Source organism: Mesoplodon bidens, assembly GCF_964165515.1.
Source record: "Mesoplodon bidens genome assembly, chromosome: 2".
Lineage (NCBI taxonomy): Eukaryota > Metazoa > Chordata > Mammalia > Artiodactyla > Ziphiidae > Mesoplodon > Mesoplodon bidens.
Window position 1 is genome coordinate 154,984,611 of NC_138177.1, and position 16,079 is coordinate 155,000,689.

At 38.3% G+C, this 16,079-nt stretch overlaps 1 protein-coding gene across 18 annotated transcripts in view; it reads right to left on the minus strand.

Annotated features, from left to right (window-relative positions):
- The window catches only part of MACF1 (microtubule actin crosslinking factor 1), a gene marked incomplete at its 5' end in the record, with an annotated part of 344,512 nt that overhangs the window by 95,316 nt on the left and 233,117 nt on the right, over window positions 1–16,079 (minus strand). For all 18 annotated transcript variants that reach the window (XM_081226357.1, XM_081226358.1, XM_081226355.1 and 15 more), the window contains 5 exons: window positions 1,829–1,985; window positions 3,270–3,436; window positions 14,010–14,327; window positions 14,708–14,916; window positions 15,730–15,853. In XM_081226357.1, coding sequence (XP_081082483.1) covers window positions 1,829–1,985; window positions 3,270–3,436; window positions 14,010–14,327; window positions 14,708–14,916; window positions 15,730–15,853 — 975 coding nt within the window. The remainder of the gene's footprint in view (window positions 1–1,828; window positions 1,986–3,269; window positions 3,437–14,009; window positions 14,328–14,707; window positions 14,917–15,729; window positions 15,854–16,079) is intronic.

The window sequence follows — 16,079 nt, forward strand, 5'->3', positions numbered from 1 at the left end:
CCTTAAAAGTTTTGATAAGCATTAAGCAATCATCCTCATTTATTCAGCCATTTCCAGAACTTGGTTGAGCCAGCCAAGATGTGGGAGAATGATATCCTGGAATATTCAGGCCCTTCTCATTCATTCATCAAGCAAATATTTTTTGAGCACTTACTATAGGCCAGGCATTGTGCCAAACACTGGGGATACGAAATAGGCTTACGACACAGTTCCTAAAACCAAGAGCTCAGATTATCAGTGGCATTATAATGTGATAAATGCTATTACAGAAATATGGACAGCCACTAGACTCTGAGAGCACAAAAGGAGACACATCTAACTCTGCCTGGAGAGAGGAAAGACTGGAGTTAAGATCAGAGTTTGCCAGGTGGACAAAGGGAATGCCATGCTTGTAAAGAATATAAAGGAAATGGTAATTGGAGGGTAAAATGAGGAGTTAGATATTGAAATGTAGAGAAACATACAGAATCATAGGCTACAGAATTTTATATTGGGTTTGAAGTCAGAGCTCAAACCACCACAGAAAGCTGTTAGGAAACAATGGCATTTGCTCTAAGACAAAAGTATCTGGTCTCTATCATGTTGTCTCTAAGCTGTGAACTGCCTGCTACAGAAGTAGAATTTTACTCTTTTCCAAGCTGGGACACCATCCTAGCCTTCAATCCCTTCCTCCATACTGAATCTCCCTCACAATCTACTTAGTCTGCTTTTGACTTCAAGCTGCAAAGCAGCAGCAGAGAAAGACATCGAGCCATGAACGTCTGGCAAGCTCATGCTGCCGAACTTCAAACTGAACCTTGTCAATTCAGAGTGTGTCAGTTCTTTTATTAGTCACTCTTGATTCCAAAGAGCCAACAGTTCCCAAACTATGCACTGACTCACAGGATATTTTAAATTTTTGAGGGAAAAACAGTGACATCTGTTGGACACCATGTGAACAACTACTGCTAAGCTGTTTGGACCTGACCACTTAGTAAGTGAGGTTTTTCAGTTTTTTGGGTGTTGTTTTGTTTGTTTGTTTTTTGCCTTGAGATGCTATGAAAAATGTCTTGAAACACAAACGGAACCATGAACCAAGAGATCAGGGAACCTCTGTCCTAGGGAACTCCCCACAGCAAATGCTCCTGGCACTCTCTCTGTGAAAGCTCTTCTCTTTCATCTATTCAAGATAAATCCCGTTTTACTAAGAAAATAAGGACAAATGCATGAGAGTTAGTTGGAGACCGGTTTCAACAAAAATAAGAAACATGTTAGAGGTGCACACAGAGCTGGATGACTATGAACCAAATACAGGAGAGAAGGGATTCTGTAACAGATGGGAGAAAGGCTGATGCTACCCATGCAGGTACATTCCAACCATCTGATCTGTAACTTTTCCTTTATTAGTTGTAGTAACTTTTCCTTTACTAGTTGAGGAGAAATTCTCTCCTCAATTTTCTGATCACATATCTGGTCACTTGCTCACATATAATTGTCTAATTCTCAAACATACAACGAGAGTGTAATCTTCTCAAGACTGGACTCTGACAACTGTCTTTTTTATGATCTACCACAGCATGACAGGCATCCCCAAGACAGCTGAAACTTTATAGATATCATTCCCAGATTACTTTTTTGGTTTTGGTTTTTAAATAGGAGATGTTTTGGCGCTCAGTGCTTGGGTAGGGGTAGGTTGGACTCACGTGGAGAAAATGGAGGAACTGCTATTCTGATACACATGGATAACTTGGATTTCTCACACCATTTGCCCACCACAGGTGGAAATGAGTCCACACAAGATTCCAAACTGCTGTCCAGCCTGATTCCTGGAGAGACTTTGTTCACCTACCTTCAGGTGTTCAATCTGTTTTTCCAGCTCTTTAGTGCTTATGAAAGTCTCTGTAGGTGGAATACTCCCTTCAGTTTCCTTCAGCCATTTCTGGAAAGTCCTAACCAGCTTCCGGAATTCATCTAATTGCTCCTGGCAAGATGATGCATCTTCCTCTCTGTCAACAGAGACAATTTGTTACTTGCCAGACTAAGCTTGTAAAGAAGTCAACGTGAACTAAAACTATATTCATTCTAGGACTCTAGGCATCAGTTTCCTAACAGGGCCTTTCCTTCTCATAATCTTTTCCATGGCAGCTTTGGCTAAACAACCACATATAATGTAGGAGAGCATCAAACTAAGGAATCTGTTGCCCTTGTTTGGACATTTCTGGGGTAAGGAGTCTTCAATCTTACTCTAGGTTAAAGTGAAAATGAGAAAAACTAACGGGAGCCTGCTATTTAGGTACTATGATACAATGGAAAGAATGCAGGCTTTGGATCTCAAGGCCAGCTCTGCTACTTTTTAGGTATTTGACTCTTTCAAGGCCCAATTCAAATGCTAATTCCTTTAACAAGGAAGATGCCGAAATTGAAGCTCAGAGAAGTTAGGCTAAGCACACCAATGAGTAAAATAAATCAAGGAGAAAGGAGAATTCAATTTTGAAATTAAGTTTTGGAAATGGTCACATCTATTAGACTTCAAGGCAGAGATCCTGGCTCTTCATATAGCTAAACAGCCCTCAGCTGAGGGCAAGGAAAACAAAGTCTTCTTGGCCTTTGTCCTGTCCCTTTCACCTGCACTAAATAACCGCTGCTTACAGTGGTGATTTCAGCAACTGCTTTCCTCTAGTCACTAAAGCCGTCATCTGCTAAATCGAGATATTTATGGCTAAACCAAGAGAAGTCTTATCAAGCTTTTAAACCCACATGAGGCTTTCTAATGGAGGAATTATGGCTTTTCAACTGTGAGCTAATAACCTGAAGTCATCCGCCTTTGTTGTATATTCCCATGTTTGCCTTAAAAGAAGAATCCAGAAACTCCTCCGTAACAGCAACTTAAATGTGGTCAAAACAAGCAGTGTGAGTTCCAATATAATCCTTAATTATGTCTGGGAAGGCTCTTCCAATTTTTCTCATTATTTCAAATCCTGCCACAATCCAACTTGCTGCCCCAAATTTGTTCTGTTTGGTCCAGGTGACCTGGGGCTTTTGATTGTACTGAGGGGGAACTGAGTCCCATTACTGAGAAGGAACTCACTATTTACTAACAGAAAGACCACTAAGCATTAAGTAGACTGAAGAGCTTTGTCTGAAAGAGGCACTTGCCAATCTCCTATGGCTCAGTAGCAGAACTTTGATGCCATCTTTTCTGGTGAAGAAGGAAGGAGGAGAAAGTCATTTCATTCAACAGCAAGAAAAAATTAGCTCCATGACACTGATCCATACATATGAAAACTCACCTTTCTTTAACTGTCTTCCGTAGCTCTGTGAAGTCCTTTTTGAGGTTCTGTACCCTGTCCTGGTGCTGGGACAGGTCCAGGGCAAAGCCACAGGAGCTCAGGTCAGTGACCAGGTACTCAAGAGTATCCAGGTTCTCCTGTTGGTCTTCCATTTCCAAATTGAGCTCCTGTCAAGGAAACAAGGAAATGTATTCAATCCTCTGGTCCTTGTAAATAACGACTCTAAAGAATGAAAGATATCTAGATTAAAGCTGGGGCATGTTCTCCCTTACTTGTAGAAAAAGAGGGAGCAAGAATAGAGGCATGTTCACTGGGTCAACTGCTAGATCAAAACATTAAATATGTAGGATTTCTCCAATCCACCTGAGAGTGGCTGGAAATTACAAAGGAGTCTTGTCTCCTTTAAACAAATCTTTAAAGATTCCAGAGGCAGCATGACAGAATAAAAAGAATGGAAGTTTCTGGAGTACAACAGACCTGAAAATCAATCATGACTTTGCCATTTACTAGCTTGTGATCTTAAGCTATTGAACTTCTCTAAGTTTCTGCAGTCTGTCTCTTCTTTAAAACAGGTAAACACACTCTTCACTATTATTTAACACTGTATTGACAATATTAGCCAATGCAATTAGGTAGGAGAAAACAATTTGTGGCATAAGAATTTGAAGAGGTAAAACTGTATTCGCAGATTACATGAAAGTATATTTGTAAAACCTCAGAGAATCAACAATACAACCAAATTGAACAGTGAAGTAATCCAATAAGCAAGAATATAAAATCAACATATAAAGATCAAGAATAATATAATAGCAACACAAAAGGTACAATTTTAGGAATGGTACAAAACCTTTATAAATAGAACTTTAAAAGACTTCTGAAAGACATGAATGCAGACCTGGAAAAAAACAAAAGACGTCCATAAAGCTATGTGTGTATGTGTATGTATGCATCTATGTGTGCATATATGCATGTGTGAATGAATAAAGTAATGTGAACCAAACAAAAATACCAACTTTTTTCTCTAGGACTGATAAAATTGATTCTAATGTTCATATGGAAAAATAAATGTACAATTATAGCTATGAGAAATCCTGAAAAAGAAAAAGAAAAAAGAAATAAGGGAGATTAGCCTTACCAGATAGTAAAACATACCAGAAAGCCTCTAGAATTAAAAATAGTTTGCTATTGTTAAAGAATAGAAAGACCAGGGAAATAGAATAGAAAATCAAGAAATAAACTTCAATACATAAGACATTTTATATGTGATAAAGACAGATTCTCAAATCACTGGGGTAAAGACAGACTTTTCAAATAAATGATATTGGGAATAACTATACAGAACTTTGAAAAAAGATGAACTTGTATTCATACCTTATACTATACCTCAAAAATAAACTTAAATTGTTAAAGTATTCAAATGTAAAAGAAAAAAAAGAAAAGAAAAAAAGAAACCATGTGGCTAAATTCCATCATAACCTGGGTGTGGCAAAAGGCTTTCAAACTATGACTAAAAATACAACTTCAATGAAAGAGTGATATCTCTGGTTTCAAGCTATACTACAAAGTTACAGTAATCAAAACAGTACTATACTGGCACAAAAACAGACATATACATCAATGGAACAGAACAGAAAGCCCAGAATATAAATCTAAATGGATAAAGAAGATCTCTCTCTCTCTCTCTCTCTCTCTCTCTCTCTCTCTCTCTCTCTCACACACACACACACACACACACACACACACACACACAAACACTGGAATATTAGCCATAAAAAAGCATGAAACCTTGCCATTTGTGACAACATGGATAGATCTAGAGTATATCATGCTAAGTGAAATAAGTCAGAGAAAGACAAATACTGTTGATCTCATACTTGAAATCTCAAAAACAAAACAAGTGAATGAACAAACAAACAAAAATAGACTCATAAATACAGAGAACAAACAGGTGGTTGTTAGAGGGAAGAAGGTTAGGAGAATGGGTGAAATAGGTGAAGGGAATTAAGAGGCGCAAACTTCCAGTTATAAAATAAATTTAAGTCATGGGGATGTAATATACAGCATAAGGAACATGGTCAATAACACTGTAATAACTCTGAATGGAGACAGATGGTTACTAGCCTTATCAAGGTAATCATTTCATAATGTATTTAAATGTTGAGTCCCTATGTTGTACACCTGAAACTAACATAATATTGTACGTCAACTATATTTCAGTTTAAAAAAAAGTGATAAAATCTATTGTGTAAAAATTAAAAAAATTTTTTTTATATGGCCAAAACCACCATAAGCAAAGTCAAAAGACAAAGGATGAACTGTGAGAAAATATTTCCAACATGTTATAAAGGACTAATTTCCCTAATACAGAACTCTTGTAAGTTGAAAGAAAAAAAAAAGATCAAACTCTTGACAGAAGATAGCAAAATACATGAACCAATGATTTACAAATAAATGTCTCTTAAATGTATAAAAATATATTCAACTTAGAGAAGAAATAAAAAATTAAAACCACATTGAGATATGTTTTATTAATCAGATTAGCAAAAACTCAAATGCTTGGCAATACATTCTATTGGTGAGGCTGCAGGGGAAATACATAGCACTGTCATACGCTTCTGCTAGGGATGCAAAATGGGGAAATCCTCATGGAGGGAACTTGGCTACATCTAACAAAACCACACAACCGTTTAACCTCTGATGCAACAATTCCACTCTAGGAATTACTCTGAAGATACACTTCCAATAATACAGGGAAAAAACACAAAATTATTCACTACAGTGTCATTTTTAATAGAAAAATTTTGGAAACAACCAGAACAAGAGTCTGGTGGAATAAACTACGGTTCATCCTCAAAATGAATGTATAGTTAAAAAACAACAAAAAAAGAGGAGGATTATCTATGAATTAAGTGATTTCTAAGACATATTAAGTAAAAAAGGAAAGTGCAAAAGATTATGTATTGTACCCACTTTTGTGTAACGAAGAATTGGAAATGGTGTGTTTATTTTGGAAAAAAGAAATAGAAATAATAAATGTGAAATCCATTACCTGTGGGGGTGAATGGGATAGAAGACACACGGAAGATAGTGAGAGTATATCCTTATTCACTTTCCTACACCCTGAATATAACTTTTTGAAAAGTTTTGACTTTTGAGCTATCTTTTTTTTAATTTGAATTTTATTTTATTTTTTTATACAGCAGGTTCTTATTAGTTATCCATTTTATACTTATTAGTGTATATATGTCAATCCCAATCTCCTAATTCATCACACCAACAGCACCCCCTGCCACTTTCACCTCTGGTGTCCATATGTTTGTTCTCTACATCTGTGCCTCAATTTCTGCCCTGCAAACCGGTTCATCTGTACCATTTTTCTAGGTTCCACATATATGTGTAAATATATGGTATTTGTTTTTCTGTTTCTGACTTACTTCACTCTGTACAACAGTCTCTAGATCCACCCACATCTCTACAAATGACCCAATTTTGATCCTTTTTATGGCTGAGTAATATTCCATTGTATATATGTACCACTTCTTCTTTATCCATTCGTCTGTCGATCGGCATTTAGGTTGCTTCCATGTCCTGGCTACTGTAAATAGTGCTGCAATAAACACTGGGGTTCATGTGTCTTTTTGAATTATGAATTTCTCTGGGTATATATGCCCAGTAGTGGGATTGCTGGGTCATATGGTAATTTTATTTTTAGTTTTTTAAGGAACCTCCACACCGTTCTCTATAGTGGCTGTATCAATTTACATTCCCACCAACAGTGCAAGAGGGTTCCCCTTTCTCCATACCCTCTCCAGCATTTGTTGTTTGTAGATTTTCTGATGATGCCCATTCTAACTGGTGTGAGGTGATACCTCATTGTAGTTTTGATTTGCATTTCTCTAATAATTAGTGATGTTGAGCAGCTTTTCATGTGCTTCTTGGCCATCTTTATGCCTTCTTCGGAGAAATTTAGGTCTTCTGCCCATTTTTGGATTGGGTTGTTTGTTTCCTTAATATTGAGCTGCATGAGCTGTTTATGTATTTTGGAGATTAATCCTTTGTCCGTTGATTCGTTTGCAAATGTTTTCTCCCATTCTGAGGGTTGTCTTTTCGCCTTGTTTATGGTTTTCTTTGCTGTGCAAAAGCTTTGAGGTTTCATTAGGTCCCATTTGTTTATTTTTGTTTTTATTTCCATTTCTCTAGGAGGTGGATCAAAAAGGATCTTGCTGTGCTTTATGTCACAGAGTGTTCTTCCTATGTTTTCCTCTAAGAGTTTTATAGTGTCCGGTCTTACATTAAGTCTCTAATCCATTTTGAGTTTATTTTTGTGTATGGTGCTAGGGAGTGTTCTAATTTCATTCTTTTACATGTAGCTGTCCAGTTTTCCCAGCACCACTTATTGAAGAGATTGTCTTTTCTCCACTGTATATCCTTGCCTCCTTTGTCATAGGTTAGTTGACCATAGGTGCGTGGGTTTATCTCTAGGCTTTCTATCCTGTTCCACTGATCTATATTTGTTTTTGTGCCAGTACCATATTGTCTTGATTACTGTAGCTTTATAGTACAGTCTGAAGTCAGGGAGTCTGATTCCTCCAGCTCCATTTTTTACCCTCAAGACTGTTTCGGCTATTTGGGGTCTTTTGTGTCTCCATATAAATTGTAAGATTTTTTGGTCTAGTTCTGTAAAAAATGCCATTGGTAATTTGATAGAGATTGCATTGAAGACTGCTTTGGGTAGTATAGTCATTTTCACAATATTGATTCTTCCAATGCAAGAACATGATATGTCTCTCCATCTGTTGGTATCACTTTAATTTCTTTCATCAGTGTCTTAGTTTTCTGCATACAGGTCTTTTGTCTCCCTAGGTAGGTTTATTCCTAGGTATTTTATTCTTTTTGTTGCAGTGGTAAGTGGGAGTGTTTCCTTAATTTCTCTTTCAGATTTTTCATCATTAGCATATAGGAATGCAAGAGATTTCTGTGCATTAATTTTGTATCCTGCTACTTTACCAAATTCATTGATTAGCTCTAGTAGTTTTCTGGTAGCATCTTTAGGATTCTCTATGTATAGTATCATGTCATCTGCAAACAGTGACACTTTTACTTCTTCTTTTCCAATTTGTATTCCTTTTATTTCTTTTTCTTCTCTGACTGCTGTGGCTAGGACTTCCAAAACTATGTTGAATAATAGTGGTGAGAGTGGACATCCTTGTCTTTTTCCTGATCTTAGAGGAAATGCTTTCTGTTTTTCACCATGGAGAATGATGTTTGCTGTGGGTTTGTCATATATGGCCTTTATTATGTTGAGGTAGGTTCCCTCTATGTCCACTTTCTGGAGAGTTTTTATCATAAATGGGTGTTGAATATTGTTAAATGCTTTTTCTGCATCTATTGAGATGATCATATGGTTTTTCTTCTTCAATTTGTTATTATGGTGAATCACATTGATTGATTTGCATATATTGAAGAATCCTTGCATCCCTGGGATAAATCCCACCTAATCATGGTGTATTATCCTTTTAATGTGCTGTTGGACTCTGTTTGCTAGTATTTTGTTGAGGATTTTTGCATTTATATTCATCAGTGATACTGGTCTGTAATTTTCTTTTCTTTGTAGTTATCTTTGTCTGGTTTTGGTATCAGGGTGATGGTGGCCTCATAGATTGAGTTTGGGTGTGTTCCTTCCTCTGTAACTTTTTGGAAGAGTTTGAGGAGGATTGGTGTTAGCTCTTCTCTAAATGTTTGATAAAATTCACCTGTGAAGCCTCTGGTCCTGGACTTTTGTTTGTTGGAAGATTTTTAATCACAGTTTCAATTTCATTACTTGTGATTGGTCCGTTCATATTTTCTATTTCTTCCTGGTTCAGTCTTGGAAGGTTATACCTTCCTAAGAACTTGTCCATTTCTTTCAGGGTGTCCATTATACTGGCATAGAGTTGCTTGTAGTTAGTCTCTTAGGATGCTTTGTATTTCTGTGGTGTCTGTTGTAACTTCTTCTTTTTCATTTCTAATTTTATTGATTTGAGTCCTCTCCCTCTTTTGCTTGATGAGTCTGGCTAACGGTTTATCAATTTTGTTTATCTTCTCAAAGAACCAGATTTTAGTTTTATTGATCTTTGCAATTGTTTTCTTTGTTTCTATTTCATTTATTTCTGCTCTGATCTTTATGATTTCTTTCCTTCTACTAACTTTGGATTTTGTTTGTTCTTCTTTCTCTAGTTCCTTTAGGTGTAAAGTTAGATTGCTTATTTGAGATATTTGTTGTTTCTTGAGGTAGGCTTGTATTGCTATAAACTTCCCTCTTAGAACTGCTTTTGCTGCATCCCATAGGTTTTGGATCATCATGTTTTCATTGTCATTTGTCTCTAGGTATTTTTTAATTTCCTCTTTGATTTCTTCTGTGATCTCTTGGTTCTTTAGTAACGTAATGTTTAGCCTCCGTGTGTTTATGTTTTTTACATTTTTTTCCCCTGTAATTGATTTCTAGTCTCATAGTGTTGTGGTCAGAAAAGATGCTTGATATGATTTCAGTTTTCTTAAGTTTACTGAGGCTTCACTTGTGACCCAAGATGTGATCTATCCTGGTGAACGTTCCGTGCGCACTTGAGAAGAAAGTGTAATCTGCTGTTTTTGGATGGAATGTCCTATAAATATCAATTAAATCTATATGGTGTATTGTGTCATTTAAAGCTTGTGTTTCCTTATTAATTTTCTGTTTGAATGATTTGTCCATTGGTGTAAGTGAGGTGTTAAGGTCCCCCACTATTATTTTGTTACTGTCGATTTCCTCTTTTATAGCTGTTAGCAGTTGCCTTATGTATTGAGGTGCTCCTATGTTGGGTGCATATATATTTATAATTGTTATATCTTCTTCTTTGATTGATCCCTTGATCATTGTGCAGTGTCCTTCCTTGTCTCTTGTAACATTCTTTATTTTAAAGTCTATTTTACCTGCTTGAGTATTGCTACTCCAGCTTTCTTTTGATTTCCATTTGCATGGAATATCTTTTTCCATCCCCCCACTTTCAGTCTGTATGTGTCTCTAGGTCTGAAGTGGGTCTCTTGTAGACAGCATAAATATGGGTCTTGTTTTTGTATCCATTCAACAAGCCTGTGCCTTTTGGTTGGAGCATTTAATCCATTCACGTTTAAGGTAATTATCGATATGTATGTTCCTAGTACCACTTTCTTAATTGTTATGGGTTTGTTTTTGTAGGTCCTTTTCTTCTCTTGTGTTTCCCACTTAGAGAAGTTCCTTTAGCATCTGTTGTAGAGCTGCTTTGGTGGTGCTGAATTCTCTTAGCTTTTGCTTGTCTGTAAAGCTTTTGATTTCTCCATCAAATCTGAAAGAGATCCTTGCCGCGTAAAGTAATCTTGGTTGTAGGTTCTTCCCTTTCATCACTTTAAATATGTCATGCCACTCCCTTCTGGCTTGTAGAGTTTCTGCTGAGAAATCAGCTGTTAACCTTATGGGTGTTCCCTTGCATGTTATTTGCCATTTTTCCCTTGCTGCTTTCAGTAAGTTTTCTTTGTCTTTAATTTTTGCCAGTTTGGTTACTATGTGTCTCGGTGTGTTTCTCGTTGGGTTTATCCTGTATGGGACTCTCTGCGCTTCCTGGACATGGGTGGCTATTTCCCTTCCCATGTTAGGGAAGTTTTCGACTATAATCTCTTCAAATATTTTCTTGGGTCCTTTCTCTCTCTCTTTTCCTTCTGGGAACCCTATAATGCGAATGTTGTTGTGTTTAATGTTGTCCCAGAGGTCTCTTAGGCTGTCTTCATTTCTTTTCATTCTTTTTTCTTTATTCTGTTCCACAGCAGTGAATTCCACCATTCTGTCTTCCAGGTCACTTATCCATTCTTCTGCCTCAGTTATTCTGCTATTGATTCCTTCTAGTGTATTTTTCATTTCAGTTACTGTATTGTTCATCTCTGTTTGTTTGTTCTTTAATTCTTCTAGGTCTTTGTTAAACATTTCTTGCATCTTCTCGATCTTTGCCTTCATTCTGTTCCCAAGGCCCTGGATCATCTTCACTATCATTATTTTGAATTCTTTTTCTGGAAGGTTGCCTATCTCCACTTCATTTACTTGTTTTTCTGGGGTTTTATCTTGTTCCTTTATCTGGTACATAGCCTTATGCCTTTTCATCTTGTCTATCTTTCTGTGAATGTGATTTTTGTTCCACAGGCGGCAGGATTGTAGTTCTTGCTTCTGCTGTCTGCCCTCTGGTGGATGAGGCTATCTAAGAGGCTTGTGCAAGTTTCCTGATGGGAGGGACTGGTGGTGGGTAGAGCTGGGTGTTGCTCTGGTGGGCAGAGCTCAGTAAAACTTTAATCCACTTGTCTGCTGATGGGTGGGGCTGGGTTCCCTCCCTGTTGGTTGTTTGGCCTGAGGTGACCCAACACTGGAGCCTACCCAGGCTCTTTGGTGGGGCTGATGGCAGACTCTGGGAGGGCTCACACCAATGAGTACTTCCCAGAACTTCTGCTGCTGGTGTACTTGTCCTCACGGTGAGACACAGCCACCCTCCGCCTCTGCAGGAGTCCCTCCAACACTAGCAGGTAGGTCTGGTTCAGTCTCCTATGGGGTCACTGCTCCTTCCCCTGGGTCCCGATGCGCACACTACTTTGTGTGTGCCCTCCAAGAGTGGAGTCTCTGTTTCCCCCAGTCCTGTCTAATTCCTGTAATCAAATCCCACTAGCCTTCAAGGTCTGATACTCCAGGAATTCCTCCCCCCTGTTGCCAGACCCCCAGGTTGGGAAGCCTGACGTGGGGCTCAGAACCTTCACTCCAGTGGGTGGACTTCTGTGGTATAAGTGTTCTCCAGTTTGTGAGTCACCCACCCAGCAGTTATGGCACTTGCTTTTATTGTGATTGTGCCCCTCCTACCATCTCATTGTGGCTTCTCCTTTGCCTTTGGATGTGGGGTGTCTTTTTTGGTGAGTTCCACTGTCTTCCTGTCGATGACTGTTCAGCAGTTAGTTGTGATTCCGGTGCTCTCACAAGAGGGAGTGAGAGCATGTCCTTCTACTCTGCCATCTTAAACCAATCTCCAACCTCTGATACTTTTTAATTCCCAAAATAGTTTCTTCAAGATAGATATTATTATTCCATGAGAATTTAGCCAACTGTTGATCCTTTAGAAAGCAGTCTTGGAAAATCTGAGCTTTCTTAATGTTTCCAATATTTAAAAATAAAACTTTACAAAGAAAAATAAAATCCTGGAGTTGAATACAAATAGAAACAAAGAAAGCTAATTATATAAGAAATTACAGGGAAAAAAAATTCAGGTAACTTTGAACATAGGATACAGTAGGTCAGAGTCTCAAGACAAAAAGAAATCTAAAGAAATCTTGAATTTTACTTAGTAGGTTTGTTATTGGTAGAAATAATAGTGTAATTCCAAAGTGATCTTATTTTATTGTAGGATATAGCAAATAATATATTAAGTTGTTGGAAACAAGGGTTCTCCCTGTAGGCAGAGGAAGATACAAATAGGGAATGGAGGAAGAATCCTATGGTGTTGAGTTGGAGCTGGATTATCAGTATGAATACATGATATTAAAAACTTTCAAGATTTCCTAATCCTGTCCACTTAAAGGACCTAGAAGCAATGACATCCTAATGGCTCATCTAGTTATCTGGATTTTGATATCTAATTACAATTCCCCAGTAAAAATAGGGCTCCTTGGAGAAACAGGTGATTTCAGGTATGGGACAGGAAAACTACAAGGTGACTGTGACACATCTTATTGTGCCAGAAAGTAAGAGAGTACTCATATACTGGTAGGGACATGTCAAAAAGATACCAGGAGACAGCTTAAAGGGGCACCCATTGACCAAATTTGAAAACGTTTGAGCATAAAAAAGAACAATGATGATAATGGAAATGGAAGCCCATAGTGATATTCTTTTATATATTTATAAAGAGAGAAAAAACAGCAATTGGTGGATCCAGGTGAAAAGTATGCTGATGTTTATTATGCTGTTCCTTTTACTTTTCCGTAAGTTTAAAATTTTTCAAAACAAAAAGCAAAAAGTTAGGAGAGCAAACCAAACAAAACAATGAGATCGCAGTATAATATGGAAAATGTTAGATAGTTGGATAAACCCAAGGCAGAGATGTGAGAATACAGCAATGTTGAGGTACTACAGGTGGGAATGTGGGCAGGTGCAGCCATTCTAGAGCTCAAGTTAGCTACTACTTGGTCAAATTAAGTACAGGCAGGTATATGACCCAGCAATTCTGCTCCTGGATATACACCTAAATCTACGGGAGGTAATAACTCTTCAACAAAGATTTTCAGCTCTGCACCTACTAGATATATGGTAGGATTACATTTCTCCACCCCCTTGAAAGTCAGCTATGGTCATGTGAAACTTGCTTTGACTAACAAAATGTAAATGGATATGATATGTCCTCTTCCCCTTGCAGTAGTAATCATGAAAACATATGTCAGGATGAAGTTTCCATCAACTTGAAAGACTGAGTGACCTTGATGAGCTAAGTACTCCTGCTGATCTGGGTTGAACATGTAATATGCGTGAAAAATAAATCTAGTCTGTGTTTTAAAAAATTGAACAAACAATATCTAGCTTACAGGATGGCTGTGAGAATTCTTTAAGACAATGCAGGTAAAGTTTCCAGTACACTGACCGACATATTATGTGTTCAGTAAATATATTTTTTTCCTTGCCTTTCTTTCCCCTTTATTCTGCCCATCTGGCAGATATATCCTCACCTGGATCTGTTGGAAGAAATGTGCAATATCTTGATCTGGCTGATTCCCAGAGGCCAGCAACCGACTTTTGTTTTCCATGAATCGCTGCAGCTTATCAGAGAGATGCTCAAACATCTCTGCCTGGGGCAGAAGCTTCTTTAGGGAGCTCTCCTTTTCTTGCTGCTGTAGCCGGAGCTGTTCGAAGCGCTGGCTCACCTCGGCCAGTTTGCCCTGCAGCACTGCGGCCGAGTTGCTGTCCGATGTCTCCGTGAATCGGGTCACCATCTCACGCGTGGCCTCCAAGCTGCTCTTCTGCCGAGCAATGTCCTGCTTCAATTTCTGTCATCAAGAACACATCTGTCAGCTCCTGGCTCACTTATTCCAGGATATCTCAGCCACAAACTAATAAGCTTCTAGTAACTACATGCTCACCTCCTCAAGGAGGGTTGGAGGACTGCAACTGAAACTTCAGAATACCATCAATACCCTTAGTTCTCCACCCCATGCGACCAGTGACTTTGCCATCACCACTTTTCCTCAAGCTTACCAATGGTTTGGAAATTGGGTAGACAAACCTTTACAGGGATTAGTCAACATTTCTAAGTCTTATTAGAAGATTCATGGAAATGAATTCTTTTCCTGATACTTTTTCAAAATGATGTCATTATGGAACATGGCAAATATACCCTCTATGCTAACTCTTGGGGCACAGGTCTCACCATGTTAGTGGCCAGGGCTTCTTGGATGACTCCTGATGACAGCGGTGCCACCTTCTCCTCTTCCAGGTTATTTTCAACTTCACTGATGGACTGCAACAAGCTGTCCAGGCTTTCCTGGACACTCTGAGACTGGGCAATGGCTTTCTGCAGCAGAGCAGAGCGCTCTGCCAAGCTACTGGAGAGGCTTTGGAAATGGCTGAGTATGGAATCTGGAAATTAAAGGCCGTGAGAAGAGAGAGTGAGGACAATTTTTGTGTTGCACTTTAAAAAGAAAACGTATTTAAATTGTACATGTTAGTTATAATAACAACAGAAATCAAGACAAACAGAAAGAATAATAAACCTAAATACATCACTATTTGAACCAAATTCAAGAAGCATTATATATTTAGCACCTACTAAGTGCCAGAAATTGTGCTCGATGCTGAGGACTAAAGATAATTATGATAAAGTCCCTACCTTCTACAAACCTTAAAACTCTAAAAGAGAGCACTGGTAGTGGAAGGCACATCAACTAACCATAATAATAACATCATAAGTGCTGTATTGGTACTAGGAGTACTGTACTAGAGAAACCCGAAGGAAGAATGATTATTTCTTATCTTTTACTTCTTCTTGGGGGTCGGGATGGGGGTGGTGTCAGGACTTTACAAAGGAAGTAACTTCCCGGTTACATCTTGACGCATGAGCAAGATTTCATCATGCATGGTAAGGACTCAATAAATATTAGCAGCTAAGCAATAGGAAAAACTTCAGGGGTAAAGTAATGAGGAAATGACTTGGGAAAGGAAAGAAGTCGGGTGTGGCTAGAAGGCGAGTGCCTGGGGAAAAGAGGTTGAAGTCAGACCATGAAGGCCTCATATGGTGTAAGAATAAAGTTCATTAGAAGGTGAGCTATTCGTGTTTATATCCACAGCCCCTAGCTAGCACCATAGATGCTTGTACAACACAATGTGATATGTTATAGAACAGAGGCACATACTAGGAATTAGGGGAACACTCTGGCTATTGCTGCTTCATACCTGTAGTTTCTTGAACATGCTTGTGGTCTGGGGCTGGCTCCCCTTCAATTTGCATGAGGTCATGAGCTACTTTTTGGAGCTTTTCTACAGGTACTTGATGTTCAGCCAATTCCTCCTGCAACTGCTGCTTGTCCATGAAAAAAGACAAAAGAAAACCATCACAGTGCATAATCAAAGCTGGTTCTAGGGATCGAGAGCTACTGAGCAGCTTTAGAGAATAAATTCTGTTTATCCATAGCCACAGACATCAGAATAAAGTATTTAGGAATCATATGTTGTCCAAGGCATCCCAACCACTGCCTTTAACCTATGCAAGCATCTGCTTCGCTTTGAAGCTACTCTAAGCCATG